Here is an 18,805-nt window from a genome sequence, read left to right as displayed (position 1 = left end):
CTAACTATTCCTTTTTCCAGTTAAGCTGCTTCTCTTTGATTCTGTGTATCATAATTTATAGAACGTAGAGAAGGTAAGGAGTTAGCAAAAAATATCTAAAACCTCCAAAAACACTGGTAAGTTTCTAATGATTAAAAAAGTAATACATCCTTATTAAAAGAAGCAATAGTATTTTTAAAAAATCCCTCCTTAATCCCCATATCAAAATTTCCTCTCCCAGAGATAGCCACAGTTAAACTCGTTTGATATGCTTTCAAATGTTTTCTATGTTTATGTCAAAATACACTTTTTAAAAACAAAGAGAATAACTTATAATGTATAATTTATTTTGAAATCAATTATATCTTAGGTATTTTCCCAAGTCAGTACATAGTAGGCAGCCACTTTTTTGTGCTGGGTAAAAAGTCAGAGAATTTTATTGACTTTATACATTCTTGGAGAAACCCATTCGCATGTAAAAGAGTATAATTTCATATGAGGTTTATTTCATATGAGCTTTTTATTATATGTATAAAAATTATTTAATTTGGGTGTGAGACATAGTTTTTCATTTCAAGAGGACTTTTACATGACCACATTCACAAAATTGGCACACTGTATTAAATAACTACATCAAACTGAGCTAGATGAGGATGAAGCTAAATGCTGATTTAAATCTCAACATGCACCATCCCTCATGCATGCTCATGGAAATATGCGCTGTGAGCTCACTAGAATATTAATAGAAAATGTCTGAAGTCATAAGTGGTTGTTTACAAAATAAAACCTCTTTTTCTAATGCTTCTCATTTTGTTATGAAAAAATATTACAAATAAAAATTATTGCTATTCAAGGTGTTCATTTCGAAATCACATGTGGTGCACAGGTCCAAGCCATTTTCCTCCTCTTATACTGAAACATCACAACACATTATGTGAGGACTGAATTACTGATTAAATGTACCTTGGCACCCACTGCCAGCTTAGTAATAACACATTTACTATGCCAATTCATTGAAAATGAGAGTGAATTAAAACATATTCAAATATTGGGTTTACTCATAATTTGTTCCTAGCCTGAGATGAGAAAAAAAACTGCTGGAAAAATATGATAAAATTTGTACTTCTTCCTGATACAAGGAATTTGTCAAAAAATCTGTAATTATAAAACAGATTTTAAAAAAGAAATAGGTGACTTTTTATGGTTGGTTCTTAGTTAGACATTATCAAATTTTAATTTGTGCCCTTTGTTCCCAGATAGTGGGGTGGATGGTTCAGCATTATAAGGTATACTCAACAAACACAGGATGTTTCACAGAGAAATACTGAATACAGTCAAACTGTAAGTTTCCTTTCGTATAATTAAGTTTAAAAAAAAACAGCCACTTTTGATGCATGTTTAGGTTACATATTTCCAATTTGCCAGTAAAATGAATGTTGCATTGAACATCTTTGTTATATCTTTGCATTCTTGTGCAGTTTTGTGGAACAAATGCTTATAAGTGGAACTGTTACCTCAAAAGATACACTAACTGAAAAATTTTGTTAAAGTTGTTAAAATTGCTAAATTGCTTCTCAAAAACTACTAGTTTATACACCTACAGGTAGTAAATGAGTTAAAAAATGGAATGTGCAATCCGGTGGTAATGTGTTTTTAAGTTATTTAACAGTATTTTTCAATGTTAACTGGTCTATTTTTTTCTTTCTTTTATTGCATATGAAAGTCATCCAGCTGGATAGAAGATCCTGAAAAACTGTTCTGGGGACTTAAACTATTACCCCATCCCTGTAACATTAACATTATAAGCTAAACAAATGAGTTAACTAGTTATTGTTATTTGTTTGTATATATTTTGAAATAGAAACACATCAAATACCTACATTTATCTTTTAGAACTCAGATTTCCTTCCTCCACTTTCTGATGACTATGTGTTTAATGCCATTATCTTGAAAAAATATCCCTTCTGGAGGCTTCAAGACATGATGGCAAACTTTACTAGTCTATATGCTCTTGAACCTGAGGAAAATATATGGTTTCCATTTCATTCCCAAGAATGTAATGTGGCCTTTTTCTCTGAAGAAAAATTCCTTTTCCAGATCTCCTACTATAGAATAAATATATTCATACTAATACCACCTCATATTAACCTAGAAATTTAGTTTACAAACCTCTTTAATAAATGTTGTTCCATTTGATTTTCACCACAACCACTGTGGTGGCTGGGGAGGTATTATTATCTCTACTTAATAGATGAAACAAGGTCACAACATGAAGTAGAACTTAGACTAGTAGGGCTTGAACTTTCCACACCACTATGCTGCCTCTTTCACACATATAAGGACGTCATATTCATTTGCATAGATATTTTATTGCATGGTGCTAATAATATTTGCTTCCTAAATCCCCCTTAGAATAAGGTAAAATATAAATTTTAAGAAAAGAAAAATCTTACTAAAAAAGGAAATACATTTTCTTTCTTTTTTGTAATTTTACTATTACCTTTCTGAAAGAAGTCTTTCTTTTGTCTTTTAGGCAAATTGGACCTAAACATGTATTCTGTGACATTTTAATAAATGTATGTGAACAGCTCTTAAGAAAAGGAGAATTTTAAAACTGTAATCTCAATTTTGCATGCTGATCATACTAAATGCTAGCCACATGATACATGTCTTATCATATTTCTTACTCATATTTATCTCATTTCTTATTCATATTTATCATGTATAGGTTTAATCATATTTCCTTACTACAATTAGCCATAAAATCACAGGACTAATCTGTTTCAGATTTGCTGCACTTGCGAAAAATTCACTTGATTTCTTATCAATAAGGATCATAACTGCTGGTCAGCAATTTGATCTACAGATAAGGTAGTTTTAAAAAGAAATGGTGAGTCTTGACATTTTGAAGAGATTATAAAAAACAGATTTCCTTTTTTGATTTATAATGTCATTGATCATAGCCCTGCCTTCAATTTTCTTCTTAACACATTATAATCATAATTTCTGATGTTTCATTAAGGCTTAAAGGAAAAGAACCTAAGCATTCTCAGTACCTTTTGTGATCTTTATTTATCCTCAGGAAGGTCATCTCCATGCAGTGAAACAAAAATTGGCGTATGGGGAGAACTGGACTCTTGCAGTCTGTATACTGAGCGGACTTGGGCAATTTCTCTTTTCTGGGCTTTAGTTTCCTCATTTCTAATCCATTAGTTCTAAGGCTATCATCCCAAGGGTCCGTTTTAGCTCTAGCATCATCATTATAAAGCCCAATAACCAACATTTGTTGACACAAGGCCTTCTAGTATATAGACAATACTGTGGGAATACTTGTGGATACCAAAAAATGGCTTTTCCGCTGGGACAATTTCAACAGTTAATAAATACTAACAAGCCCAATGACCCAGAACAGGTAACATGCTGTGATATGGTTCAGGCCTATAGGACTCAAAACCTGGAGGACCAGATCGGGCCACTTGAGGTATTAAGCAACAATTTCAGTGCACTAAATGGTTGCCTAGTAACCTTAAGAGTGAAACCAGAGTACTTTATATGGCACTGAATACTGTTAAAAAGTATGAGATTTAAAAAAAGATGTTAAGCAAGTATTGACCGCAAAAATAGGATATTGAAAAGAATTGACCGCACAGAAAGTAATTGAAAATTTCTCCCGCAAATACAACTCAGTTCCTACATTTTTAACTAGGGTTCAGGTGTTTAGATCTATCATCTAGGCTAAAGGGAAAGCTTTTCTAACAGTCTCCAAAACACAACCATTGGGGGAATAGAAAACAGCCATAAGCCCTAAAGCATCTACACTATTCAAATGGACTCCAAAGAAAACTCTCCCAGGGTTAACATAGAACGTCCTTTTTGCGGCCTCATCCATTCAGGCGTTGAAAACGGCTGACGGCACTAGCCGTGACTAGGCAACGGCCCGGGCTTCCCCGGCGGTGTTAGCCCCGCCTATTGAGCTGCTTCCGCCTCCCCGCACCTCGAACCTCTTCCTCTCATTGGTGGGCGGGGGAAATGCGTCAGACAGTGCGATCATTTCCGGCCAGGGAGCGCGCGGGTTGATTCGTCCTTCCTCGGCGGCGAGTGCTCGCAGCTCGGAAATGGCGGGTAAGTTCCCGGGAAAAGTTTGTGGAGGGGAGGGGGCTGGTAGGTTTGGGAAAGAACGCCGAGACCGTGGTGACAGTTCCCGCCTGGAACTTTCGGGCTCTAGCCTGGATTCTAGAAGGCCTGCTTCAGCCTGAAAGCGCGGAACTCGCGGCGCAGCTCCTTGTCGGCAGAGGTTCGTGCCCCCGCTCCTAAGTGCTCGGGGTTTTTCACCTCCTGCGAAGAACTTGGCCCCTGCGGAGGGACCGGGAGGCCGGGGAAAGCGTCACGGTTGGGGCTTTTAAGGTGCCAGATGCTCTGAGGCCTGTTTCTCTTCTCGTTCATTTTTGCCCACTGCTGCCTTAGCTAGCTACCTTAGTCTGGTTCTGTTCCCGCCAGCTGATTTCAATACTCAGATTCTCCTCCTCTTCCACATCTCTCTCCGCCTTCCACCACCGTCAGCGTAGAGCTAGCGCATTGCTGTTTTGCCCTGAACTCGGATTCATGTTTGAGTCTTGACCGACTTCGCAGTCTCCGTAGTCTCTCATACTTAAGTATTTCTGAGATCTGTTTAGATTTCTCTTGAGAAAGACATTCTTACATTTTCCTTCATCTGAATTCTTTTTAGAGCGTGTCTACTACAGTGTAATTAATTCCCTTTTGGTCAGTCTTTTATGTTCTATTACTTACTGAGTCTCATTTACAACACTTGATTGGTATTATTTTGTACGTATGTTAAGACTCTTTTGAAGTGACTACCGGTATATACTTTTTCCCCAGTTACATATCTTTTGACGTAATGAGCAGTTTCTATTTATCATCTCTTTTCCCAGTGCCTTCATAGTAGTCTCACTACACTTTTTGGGTATGCTGGAGAGATAGTCTATGTAGCCTGAGCTCTACAGATGTTTAAGGAAGAGCTGAAGGATCTTGAGGTGCACTTGGTACTATAAAAGAGGGGAAACACCAGTATTGCATAGGGTGTACATGTTATAAGAATTACACCTAATCGGAATCTCAGCTCCACTACTTAGTAGTTGGGTGCCCTTCAGCAAATAAACCTCTTTCTGAGCCTGAGTTTTTGAATATGAAGTGTGACTGATACAGTAGCTACTTGTGTTACAGAATTCTGGGGATTAAGCTAATGTATGATTTCACACGTTCAATTTTGTTCATAGGTTATACATAAATTCTTCAAGGTGAGTTATGTTGTCTCAGTTTATGATCAGAGAAGTCAGGTAAAGAGCTGTAATTCACAGGTGTAGCAAATAAATGGTGAAGACTGGATTTGAATGCCAGAACTCTGACTCCGGATCATTAATCTGTATTGCTTCATGTTCCCTGTTTTCTGTGTGTGTGTGTGTGTGTGTGTGTGTGTGTGTGTGTGTTTTAACCAGTCTCTGAAGTTTATGGCATGGCATTGTACTCCTTTTGTTTCTGCTAATGAATTTTTCCTGAATTCTTACTAATTTTTATGTTTATTTTGTCAGGAGATTTAATGTCATTGCTTGAAAGGTCTTCTTGATAATGATTTCTTCCATGGTTAATTATTTGTTATGTGTATTGATGGCTAGCCACATTGTAAAACCATTTGGTTATTCCCATAGCCTGGAATAGTTTATTACTTTATGCACAGTTGGCAAAAAAAAATTTTAATGCATTAAAATTTTTTCACCCTGTTCCCATTCCTTCTTATCCTAGTGGTAACCATGTTTACTAGTTTTTTGTGTATTTTTTTAGCTTATCTATGCATTATCTGGTGGTGGCTTTTAATAGTTAATCTGGAAGTATTCTGGGTTGAATTTTTTCAGTATTAGAAATGAAAAGCTATTGTAATTATCAAAGGACATTCTCACTTCTTAGTGGAGCAGTAGCATCCTTTTTGTATCTTTTAAAAAGACTACATAGGTATAAATCTTAGCAGGTAATTTATATTAGTATTAAATATTCAGAAATGTCAGTAACCTGTCATGTTAATTTTTAGGTTTACTCATTTATGCAGGCCTACTTTATAAGCCTTTAAATCAGAAATGATGTTTTGTCTGTTTTATAATGAGACATTCATACTCTGGATATAGATTTAGGAGTATATGGAGAATGACCTGTACTTTTATATGATCTATTAAAATGCTTTAATTTTTAACCTTTATCCCACTTATAATAACAACACTATTTTTAGGTTTCACTATTCAAACCACTTTCAACCAGACACTTTAAAAACCTTTTCTCTTAGGATTTGGTGCTATGGAGAAATTTTTGGTTGAATACAAAAGTGCAGTGGAGAAGAAATTGGCAGAGTACAAATGTAACACCAACACAGCAATTGAACTGAAATTAGGTATGTATGCCATTCCTAAGTGGTATTATGTGTGTACTGAGTGTGTATATATAATTTAAAATTTGAAATGTTTCCTATCAAAGCAGTTGTTTGTGTAAATACAGTTATCTGCATTTATTAAACATATTCAGATTTTATTCAGTCACTTTATGTCATAAAGTGGATAGATGTTTGAGAGGTGGCACGGTTTACGTATAGAAAGTACAATATGGCAAAAAGTGAGAAGAATAAGTGGTTTCAACTTTAAAATATTGACCTTTGTTTTTTTCTCATAAAAGTAATAGACAATAAGTGTTGGTGAGGATATGGGAAAAAACTCATAACGCTGATGGGAATGTAAAATAATGCAGCTACTTTGGAAAAGCATTTGGCAGGTTCTTAGAAAGTTAGAAACATGAATTTATTGTATGACCCAGAAATTCTACTCCTAGGTATCTACCCAAGAGAAATGAAAATATTTGTCCATATAAAGACTCATACATTAATGCCATTGTAGCATTATTCACAGTAGCCCCCAAATGGAAATAGCCCAGATATCTATCAATTAGTAAAAAGACAAAGTGTGGTATATATAGCTATATGGTAGAATATTATTCAATGATAAAAAGGAAGGAAGGTCTGATAATGCTAGAACATGGATGCACCTCAGAAACATTCTAAGTGAAAGAAACCAGATATGCTGCTCTCCCCCACAAAAAACCCATATACTATATGATTCCATTTGAATAAATTGTTCGGAAAAGCCAAATTCATAGACAAAGTACATTAGTGATTGCCTGGAGCTGGGATGGGAATGGAAATGACTGAAAATGAGCATGAGATTTCTTTTGGGAATCATGACAGTATTTTAAAATTACATTGTGACAATGGTTACACAATTTTAAATGTACTAAAAATCATTGAATTATACACTTAAAACAAATGAGTTTTATGGGATATAAATTATACTTCAGTAAAGCTGTTTAATTATATGCTTATGAATCCTGGTTCTATCACTTTTCATGCCTCAGTCTCCTCATGTTTAAAATGGAGTTAATATTACTTTATAGTGCTTGTAAACATTAAATGAAGGATTAAATACAAATAAAGTGCTTGAATAACTAGAGTTTTAGAAGTTCTCACCCTGGCTGGTTTGGCTCAGTGGATTGAGTGCCAGCCTGCAAATCAAAGGGTCACTGGTTCAATTCCCAGTCAGTGCACATGCCTGGGTTGTGGGCCAGGTCCCCAGTAGGGGGTGTGCAAGAGGCAACCACACATTGATGTTTCTTTCCCTCTCTTTTCCTCTCTAAAAATAAATAAATAAGTACATCTTTAAAAAAATTCGCAGTAAATGTAAGCTGCTATTATTTAAACAATAGAAACATGACAGAAATACAAAGAAAATTACATATAAGGTAATGGTCCTCTAACAACCCCTTGCTATAAAAATAGTACTGATCTAGATTTTTTCCTTGTGCAGACATTATTTTTCTAAAACCAGGATCTTCTGGTAAAGCTGTTACATTATTTAGCTTAACAATGTCTTGAATATTATTCTCTGTAACTACATATAGATCTACTTTGTTCTTTTAAATTATGTAGTACACTATGACTACTATATCATAACTTAAGTATTCCCTATTGAGGGATTGCTTCTCCTCTCACTATTAAAAATCTCCAATAATTATCCTTGTGTTTATCTTTACCCACTTGTGTGAATGTTCAATGGAATGTATGGCTAGAAATTGAAATGTTAGATCAGAGTTTCTCAACTTTGGCACTACCAACATTGTGAATTAGACAGTTCTTCATTATTCTGTGACTTGAAGGATGTTCAGCAGCATCCCTGATCTCACAGTTGTAACACCAAAAATGTCTTTTGACATTGCCAAAAATCCCCTCAATAGGGGATTGAGTGAAGTGGCCTCTGTTGGAGAATCACTATGCCAGAATGGAATAAGAGAATATTTAGTAGCTATTGTCAAACTGTCTTGCAAAAAAAGTAGCTATACTTCTCACATCAGAATTTTTTGAGTGTCTTTTTACCTGTACTCTGGTCATTTTTGTATGTTATTATTTAAAAAACAAAATGAAAATACCCTGCTCTTCTGATGGGTGAAAGATGGCTTGTTTCCCCCCACCCCCAATCCTCACTGGAGGATATATATGTTTTTTTATGAGAGAGACAGACAGACAGTCATCTGTTGGTTGCCTCCTGTACACACCCTGATGGGGGGGTTGAACCCTCAACCTAGGTATGTGCCCTGACCAGGAAGGAATTGAACCCAAAACCTTTTTTTTTCCTTTGGTCTGTCAGACAACTCCCCAACCAATTGAGCCACCTGGCCAGGGCTCTTCTGTCTTTATGTATAGTGTGTGGGAAAACTATGGAGAATAATTTTTAATATAGATTTCTTTTCTACATCAAGATCCACTTTACTTGACTCAAGTCCTCCATATATATGACACAGCTAAAACTCACTGGGTTATTTAGTCATTCTAATCCTTTACAGTCAGCAGCAATAACTTATAATATTGCCTTAATCTCCTTTAATCCAGAACAGTCCCTCCCTGTACATGAAACTTTTCTCTCATGCCATTAATTTATTTGGAAGAGCAAAGTCATTGTGTAGAATTATTCAACAAATCTACATTTTGGATTTTTTTTTCAAATTTTATTTTTTAATTACAGTTTACATTCATTATTATTTTGTATTATTTGCAGGTTTACAGCACAGTAGTTAGAAAAACAGCCATATACTTTACAAAGTGGTTCCCCTTATAGTTCAAGTATTCACCTGGCACTGTACATAGTTATTACAATATTACTGACTAAATTCCCTATGCTGTAATTTACATCCCCAGAACAATGTTGTAACTACCAGTTTGTAGTTCTCAGTCCCTTTACCTTTTGTACCCCTTCCCACATCCCTCTCCCCTCTGACAGCGTCAGTCTGTTCTTTGTTTCTATTTTGTTTGCTTATTTTGCTCTTTAATCATGTGACAGTTGCGTGTGTGACCTATTTCACTTAGCATAATACCCTCTAGGTTCAACGATGTTTTCTCAAATGGTAAGATTTTATTCTTTTTATGGCCAAGTAATATTCCATTGCATACAAACCACCACTTTTTTATCTACTCACCTGTTGATGGGCACTTGGGTTGCTTCCATATCTTGGTTATTGTAAATAGTGCTGCAGTGAATATAGGCATGCTATACTCTTTCTAATTAGTGTTTTGGGTTTCTTGAGATTATACATATACCTGGAAGTGGAATTGCTGAGTCATAGGCCATTTCATTTTTAATTTTGTAGGGAACCTCCATACTATTTTCCATAGTGGCTACATCAGTCTGCATTCCTACCAATAAGACACAGGGGTTCTTTTTGCTTTACATCCTTGACAACACTTGTTTTTTGTTGATTTATTGGTGATAGCCATTCTGATAAGTGTGAGGTGATGTCTCCTGGTTTAATTTGCATTTCTCTGATGATAAGTGACCTTGAGCATGTTTTCATATGTTTACTGCCCATCTATATGTCCTGTTTGGATGAGTATCTATTCAAGTCCTTTGCCCATTTTAAAATTTTTTTTTGGTGTTATATGAATTCTGTATAAATTTTGGACATTAATCCTTTATTGGATGTATCATTGGCAAATATCTTCTTCCATTCAATAGGTTGTCTTTTTGTTATATTGATGGTTTCTTTTGCTATACAAAACCTTTTTAGTTTGATATTCCATTTGTTAATTTTTTTTGTTTTTCTTGCCTGAGGAAATGCATCTGAAAGATATCACTAGGAGAAATGTCAAAGATTTTACTGTCTAAGTTTTCTTCTAGGAGTTTTATGTTTTTGAGTCTTACATTTAAGTCTTTAATCCATTTTGAGTTTAGTAAATCGTATAAGAAGGTGATCTCGTTTCATTTTTTTCACAAGTATCTATCCAGTTTTTCCAGTACCATTTATTGAAGAGACTCTCTTTACCCCAGTGTATGTTCTTATCTCCTTTGTTGTACATTAATCGACCATATAGCATGGGTTTATTTCTGGGCTTTCTATTCTGTTTCATTGATCTAAGTGTCTGTTTTATGCCAGTACCATGCTGTTTTTATTACTGTAGCTTTGTAGTATAGTTTGGTGTCATGAAGCATGATACCTTTAACTTTGTTCTTCTTTCTCAAGAGTGGTAAGACTATACAGGGTATTTTGTGGCTCCATGCACATTTTTGCAATATTTGTTCTAGTTCTGTGAATATGCCATTGATGTCTGGACAGGAATTGCAGTGAATCTATAGATTGCTTTGGGTAGTATGGACATTTTGATGATGTTAATTCTTCCTATCCATGAGCACAGGATATTATGCTTCCATTTCTTTGTATCCTCAGTTTCATTCTTCAGTACGTACATTCCATATATTTCTATTTCCTTTTGGTAGTATGTAACTTGTTCCCCTACCCTTTATATTTCTTGTAAAGTGGAAGACCGTATGTAAAGCTGGATTAGATATTTTCAGTAAGAAAACTTTCTAAGCAATGCTGTATACATTATATTGCATTAAATCAGGAGGCTCATAATGAGTAATTCTAAGATCATTTGGAAAGTGGGTGAGTGCCAGACCTCTACCAATCTTTCCTTCTGTATAAATTAGTAATCTGCTAGATAATACTTTGGTACCTTGTGAGTGACTTGCTCTGTGAGTACAGTATTAGAAATTTTTCATCTATAACTTATCTTTTTTTATTCTTTAATTTCTTAAGGATTTTTTGGTAAAATTTCCTTCATTAGATAAATTATATTGGGAAAATGTTCAATAATATCAGTACTCTCAATACATGCAAGTAAAAATAATAACAGGATACCCATTTCCATTTTAGATTGGTAGAAATTAAAGTTGAGGGTATGGAGTATTGCCACGGATGTGGGATACGAAGAAATTTAAGTAGCTGTTGGTGGGTACATATACTGTGTCAGTATATAAACTGGTACAGTATTTTTAGAGGGCACTCAGGAAGTATTTATGAAAGTATTTCAGTATTTTTACTAAGCATTTATACTGCCAGGAATTTGCCTTGTGTGTACTTGTAAAAGTACAGCAAGGTGTATATAAGGATGTCATTTCAGCGTTATTTTTTAATAGCAAACTACAAAGCAAAAAACAAAACCTAGAAACAACATAAATATTATCTTGTAGTCGTGGAACGACATGATGATACGGGTTTCATCAAACTCAGGTTATTCTTGTTCTCAGTGTTCCCTATAAATTCTATTTTTGTTTCCTTGATGCTATAGCTTTTATCTCAAAGTGTCTTGGTTTTGTTTTATTTCTGCATTGTGTATAAACATACAGAAAAATAAAAACTAAATCAGATGTTTCTATTTCAGTAGCTTTTTGATGCTGAAGTACTCAAAATGATTTTCTAATTTTCATCATTTGTCTCTTGAGAATCCAGTGTAAGTCATATAATAGAAAATCAACAATTTAAGGAAAATGTTGACAGTATTCTAGTGTAGTGAAATTCTTGAAATGGAAATAATTTGTCACCTTTAGTATCATTAATATTTGTATATTTTTATCTTTTAAACAGTTCGTTTTCCCGAAGATCTAGAAAATGACATTAGAACTTTCTTTCCTGAATATACCCATCAGCTCTTTGGGGATGAGTAAGTAACTTAGTAAGATGTTTGCCAAATCAGTATGGCCAAAAAAAAAAAATATCCATTCCTTTTAGGACTTCGAAATCAGACTTTATTTTCTTTCCTATTATTTTTTCATGCAATTTATTTTAAAATGTATATTAAAAGGGCATATGTGAAAATGAGAGACAAATTTACTGTCTGCTATTTAGTGCTATAGATACATTACCTCATTTAATTCTCACAATAGTCTTAGTGATGGTGTTATCGTTTGTTACACTATAAGTTGGTTGAACTGGATAGTTGCCTAAGGACATGTGATGGCTGAAGTTCAGATTCAGGCAATCTGACTGCAGAACCCATATTCACAACTACTGCTTTTTTTTCTAACCACTACTTTGCTACACTGCTTCTAGTGCAAAATATAACACCTTTCACCAAAGCAAGAAAGCTTAAGTTACTATTCTATTACAAGTAAATAAGCCATTAAGAGAAATTTATTTTTAAAAGAAAATCTAAAGGTATGTCCTGGGATATTCAGCACAATTCTTTAATTTTCTGTGCCTTTATTACATTATTAGAATAGGCAGTTACCTTTTGTAAAAAAAACTTGATGTTGAAAAAAGTTTCAAGATTGAAGAAAGTTGCAAGAATAGTGCTCTGTATAGGCTTTATCTAGACTCCCCAGTTGATAGTATTTAGCTATATTTGCTTTAATCATTCTCTCTTCTTATAAATTATTGTTTTCCATATGAACAACTTTTGCCACACGTTGTATATGAATAATGTTGTTGAAGTGTCTGAGAGTAGGTTACAGACAATATCTTGACCGCTTACTCCTGAATTCGTTAGTATGTATTTCCCAAAAATAAGGACACTAACTGCAGTAGAATTACCAAGACTCCGGAAATTTGGCATTGATAAAATACTATTTTCTTATATGCAGTCCATATTTAAAATTTGTTACTATTCTTGCCCTACCCCCTTCTCCTCCCACTCCCCTATTGCTAACCCTCCAGGTGATCTTCATTTCTATGGTTCCACTCCTGATCTAGCTGTCCTCTTAGTTTGCTTTCGTTTTAGGTGTGGTTGTTAATAACTATGAGTTTGCTGTCCTTTCACTGTTCATATTTTTTATCTTCTTTTTCTTAGATAAATCCCTTTAACATTTCATATAGTAAGGGCTTGGTGAGGATGAACTCCTTGAAGTTGACCTTATCTGAGAAGCACTTTATCTGCCCTTCCATTCTAAATGAAAGCTTTGCTGAATAGAGCAATCTTGGATGTAGGTCCTTGTCTTTCATGACTCAGAATACTTTTTTCCAGCCCCTTCATGCCTGTAAGGTCTCTCTTGAGAAATCCACTGACAGTCTGATGGGTACTCCTTTGTAGGTGACTGTCCCCTTATCTCTTGCTGCTTCTGTAATGGGTATTTTTGTAGCACTGTGACAGAAGTTGTATCTCTCCTCCTCTGTGTCATATCAGAAAGTCCATGATATCTGTTTGTCCCATGGTTGGTGAAGTTGACTTGGATCACTTAGTTTAGAGGTATCTGTCATGTTTCTCCACTGTAATGATTATGCTTTCCCCTATATTATTTATATGTAATCTGTGGGGAAATATTCTGAGACTGAAAGTATCCTATTTTCCATCAAACTTGTACCCAATAATATTAAATCCAGTACTGACTTTTGTCTTCTGTCTTCTTTGTATTTTACTATGATTTTAAAGTGGTGGTTTTCTAACTCTGTCATACCTGCTACATTCATTAGTTGGCACTCCTCTGTGGGAAAGAGCTTCTCTTCTTCCCCTTATGTATTTCTTTTATAACAGAATAGACTAAAGGATTCTTTTGGTTTTTTTAATTCAATGGGTTATAATCTGTTACTGTTACTGGTTTTGATGATCCCAGATTAGACAAGAGGCTACTCTGTCAAACCAGCTTTTGAGTCCTTCTGATACATCATCATCATTTTGGGGACCCACTACTTTCTGACATAGTAGGGTATTTCAGATTCATCTTGTACATTTTCCACTAGTTCTGGAGTCAGTCGTTTTCCTAAGGAACCCTGGATTGTTGCAGTAGGGAAGTGTTTAGACATAGTTGACATTTAAATTATTTCCCTTTATGGTTATTTTCCTTATGCATTATTTCAATACCTTTGGTATATTTAATATGTTTTTAAATTGAAAAATGCCTTTTTATGGAACAAATTTTCTGAGAATTTTTTATTATAAATATAGCATATTAAATATTTAATATACTTTTAATATTAAGAATTTTATTTTATTATATTGATTCTTGCCAGAATATGAGCCTTTCATATTGTAAGCAAGTTTTATTATAAGAATGTTTTCTCTTTAGGTTTCTATTTACTTTATTTTTTTCCTCTTACTGCTATTTATTTAAAATCTCTTTCTGTGGTAATATCTTAGTAGATAGGATCTCATTTTGTTGATAGAGCCTTTAATGGGATTTTGCACCGTCATTTGTCTGGTTTGCATGCCATTAAAAGTGGTGTCCTGGCATACCCCTCTCCTAAGGTAGACAGATAACAGTCACATAATAGTGGTAACCCTGTATTTTATGACCCAGTCATGACATTATTCTTGATCCTAGTATCGTTGCCACTCCTTTCTACTGCTCCTAACTTTCAGGGTCCTGGAATGGACATCACACTTTATTTTGTTAGCCTAGACAGAAATCTGGAAGTGACACTTCATTCAGACACTCTTCCTTCAGAATTCACCAAAAAATTTTTTATTGAGATAATTTATCATATACTTGACTTACTTTAAAGTGTACAATTCAGTGGTTTTAGTATATTCATAGTTCTACCATTACTATCATTTTAGAACATTTTCATCATTTCCACCAAAATATTCCTAATCAATTTGCAGTTATCCCCCTTTTTCCTACCCCCACCCCCCAAGTTCTGGGCGGTCACTAATCTACTTTCTGTCTCTATATTTACCTATTCTGGATAGTTTAGAATTCACTTTAAAAAGGTTTTTTAAGCTGACAAAAGGAATAGCAAGGCATAATGGATAACAGGGAGCAGGGCTGGAAAAACAGCAGCAGCTGCAGGTCTGCTTTCTGAGTTCATAGCAGAGTGTAATTAGACAGGTGTTATCACCACTTTAAGCAGCTCTGGATGTTGGTGATATAAGCAAGTGGTAAGTTGGAAGGAGTGGGCCAAAGCTACATCTTAGCTGTTTGCCTAGCCAGGTACCAATTTAACACTACTTGTCTCTGATTTTAAATGCCTTCTAGTACTAGTGGTAATAGTAGCAGCAGCAGCAGCACGGTAGTATTTATAGTGAACATTTATTGAGTACTTGTACAATGTGCCAATGTTAAAGGCAGGTTACATGTATTAACTTGCTTATTTAACCCACACAATATCCCTGAGGTTGGACCAATTAGTCTCTCTTATTTTGTAAATGAGGAAAGCTGAGGCATAGTTTCATTACAAATATTTCTTATTAAAAAAAGTATAGTTTAAAATCCTGAAACTACCCACAAAACTAAACTTATTGATATATAGGGTTTATATTTTAAATGACTTTGCAAAGATTCATTTTGGGGTCTTAGATTACTGCTGTTTTTCCCCCTTTCAGTGAAACTGCTTTTGGTTACAAGGGTCTGAAGATACTGTTATACTATATTGCTGGTAGCCTGTCAACAATGTTCCGTGTTGAATATGCATCGAAAGTTGATGAGAACTTTGACTGTGTAGAGGTAAGAAGAGAAATAAATTTATTTTAGACTTTATTTTCCAATTAAGTATAAAACAGGTTTTCAAATTTAAAGGTGTAAGCCCTGGCTGGTATGGCTCAGTGGATTGAGCTCTGGACAACAAAGCAAAGTGTTGTTGGTTTGATTCGCAGTCAGGGCACATGCCTGGGTTGTGGACCAGGTCCCCAGTGGCAGGGGCGGGGCATGGAGCAACCACACATTAATGTTTCTCTCCCTCTCTTTTTCCCTCCCTTCCTTGTTCTCTAAAAATAAATAAAATCTTCTTTAAAAAAACTTTGAGGAAGGAAAGAATGTTGTATAGTAGTGTTAAAACCATATATTCAGTCTTTGGTCAGGAATATGATTGCCTGTCGTTTCAATTAACCTTGCAGCTTTGATCCTTAGCCTGATCCGTTTCCTGAGTGGACCTTTTTCCTAAAAACCTTCACTTTTATGATTAGAGCCATGTTTTATTTACCACCTTTTGTTTTTTATGATGCACATGAAAATTACTTCTTTTTCCAGAAGTTAAATAAGATGGAGGGAAATAGCTAAATTTTCTATTCTACTTCGTGTAGTATTTGCCTGTTTAAATTTCCCTTGCTGCATGTCTGATCTCACAAATTTTGCTAATATAATCCTTTATGATAATGGATAATTAAGCTAATTACATTATAAAACTATTTGAAACAAATAACCAAAAGAGAGTGAAGGTAAAGAGAGACATTGAAGAGTTATACAGAGTCTGGCACAAATAACGTCCCTTTTTATTACAAAACCTTTTATTACAAAATCATAGCCATGTAATTCTGAAACAACAGTATCACACCCAAGCACACCATATGACACTTTAGGTGAAATGTTCAAATTAAAACTATAAATTATTACACCCATATTATTACCCTACCATCCACACTCAGGCAGGTGTTACTCCTGTCAGACCCTGTATTACATCTGTGGCAGGCTGAACTGTGGCCCCCCAAATGGCAGTGTGACTACAGAAGCAGAATGATGTGGCCATAAGCCAAAGAATGCTGGTAGCCACCAAAAATTGGAAGAGGCAAGGAGCAGTTTCTCCTCTAGAACCTGGAGGGAGTGTGGTCAACCTGTTGACACGTTGATTTGAGCTCAGTGATATTGATTTTAGACTTTTCTGCGAGGCAGAGAATGAGATTCTATTGTTTTAAGCCTCTAAGTTTCTGGTGACTTGTTAGAGCAAAAGAAGATCCAGGACTGGATTGGGGAGATTCTCAGCCTATCCAATTTGTGTAAGACACTAAAATTAGAAGACTTCATAGTAAGGAAAGTGCGCTCTGGAGAGAAAGTCAAGGGTGTGGTTAGATAACCTTTTGCTCTTGCTGAAGAGATTAGGCATGGGACTCATGGATCTCCTCAGTAGTCTCAGCAAAAGTCAGGAATAGGGATCAGGGAAGATCTTTGGAGGACCATCTTATATAATGGTGAGAACCTTCGTGACATGCACAGGTGATTCACAAGGGTTTTGAGAATATTACGTCAGCGGAAACACTACCAGTTTGTACTGATGAAATGGTTGATGAACTTTCAAAATTCTGTAGGCAGGGAACAGGTGCATAACAGGACTCAGCCTCAAACACCCTTCAACAAAAAGGATGATAATGAGGGTGGAGCTTCAGGCCCAGAATGTAGAGCCATAGGCCACAGTATGTCCAGGCTTTGAAATATAATGGAATGGACCTGCTGGATTTTGATATTGCTTGGCACCAGTAACTCCTGTCTTCCTACCATTTTCTTCTTTCTGGAATGGGAAAGTAACTTTTATCCTATGCCTGTCCCATCATTGTAGTTTAGGAAAAATAAGTTTTGTTTTCTAGCTTCATAGGTGGAAAGGCATTTTGTGCCATGTTGTATCATACCCAGCGTCTCACTCATACTGATATAGATAACTTAGGTGATGACATTTTGGACTTGAGTTAATGTCGAAATGATTGAAACTTTGGGGGATATTGGCATGGAGCTGAGTATAGTTTGTATGTTTGAATGGACATGACTCTTTGAAGGAACTTAAGAAAATTGCATGTTTTAGACTTATTTGCTTCTGGGTATTTCTGTTAAAAGGCATTAAAATTTTTTGTCAAGAATTACCTCACTGAATCACATTTATAAAATGGAAAATTGGAAACTTCATTGTTGTAATAAAAGCTCTTGTTCTTCAGACCTATGAAGCCAACAAGTTTTATCAGATCAAATCCGTCATATTATTGATAATACTGCTACATAAAACTAGGCAAAGAATTAAAATGTGGAAAATGAAGATCTTCATGTATTAGTACACACTGCATGTCATAACTTTCTTCTGTAGAAGTAACAGTTCCTAAAGCATTAACAAGCCAGCTTTTCCAGGGCTTTAAACTCCTGACTTAAATCTTTTGCCATCCCCGTGACCTGTTATTTTTTGTTAAAACCCCTTTTTATTATTTGGAATGGTTGATTTTTGCCGTTTTTAAGTTTTTGTTTTGTTTTATTGTAAGGGATTTTTACTTGTGTGTCCAGGGTCACAAGGCTAGTAAAAAAGCAAGACTGTAGTAGGAGATAATACTTAGTGGTATTAGGCATAATGTATAGTAATATCCTATTTAAAAATGTTAGGATTGGACTTCTGGCCAAGATGGAGGCAAAGGTAGATATACTTTGCTTCCTCACTCAACCAAAGAAGGACAACAACAAATTTAAAAACAAAAGACCACCAGGAACTGCCAGAACATTGAACTGTATGGAAGTCCAACAACCAAGGAGTTAAAGAAGAAACAATCATCCAGACTGGTAGGAGGGGCAGAGATGGGCAACCAGGGTGGAGAGGACATGTGGCAAGCTGGTGGATGGGGCAAGAGGAGCAGCAGCTGGCAGACTGGTTGGTTCCACATTTGTGAGCAAATAAGCCAGGAGGAACAACTGGGGAGCGAGAGACTGTGCAATGCAGGGTTCCAGCATGAGAAACTATAACCTCAAAACCTTTGGCTTTAAAAATCTGTGGGGGTTGTGGTAGTGGAAGAAAC

The 18,805-nt window shown here is 35.5% G+C and overlaps 1 protein-coding gene across 3 annotated transcripts in view; it reads left to right on the top strand.

Moving 5' to 3' along the window:
• Positions 1–3,997: 3,997 nt before the first annotated feature.
• HAT1 (histone acetyltransferase 1) overlaps positions 3,998–18,805 on the top strand; it is a 45,941-nt gene continuing 31,133 nt past the window's right edge. Inside the window, exons 1-4 of one of the 3 annotated variants that reach the window (XM_037044457.1) lie at positions 3,998–4,101; positions 6,311–6,415; positions 11,983–12,058; positions 15,653–15,773. In XM_037044457.1, the coding sequence (XP_036900352.1) occupies positions 4,095–4,101; positions 6,311–6,415; positions 11,983–12,058; positions 15,653–15,773 (309 nt within the window). In that variant the 5' untranslated portion in view covers positions 3,998–4,094. Of the gene's footprint in view, positions 4,102–4,134; positions 4,274–4,707; positions 4,741–6,310; positions 6,416–11,982; positions 12,059–15,652; positions 15,774–18,805 lie in introns of those variants that run through there. The other 2 variants (XM_037044459.1, XM_037044458.1) reach the window with 2 other exon arrangements.

Source organism: Sturnira hondurensis, unplaced genomic scaffold (assembly GCF_014824575.4).
Source record: "Sturnira hondurensis isolate 20B ecotype Veracruz unplaced genomic scaffold, ASM1482457v3 Scaffold0004136, whole genome shotgun sequence".
In the NCBI taxonomy this organism is placed as follows: Eukaryota; Metazoa; Chordata; class Mammalia; order Chiroptera; family Phyllostomidae; genus Sturnira; species Sturnira hondurensis.
This window is presented reverse-complemented; position numbering and strand designations above follow the sequence as displayed.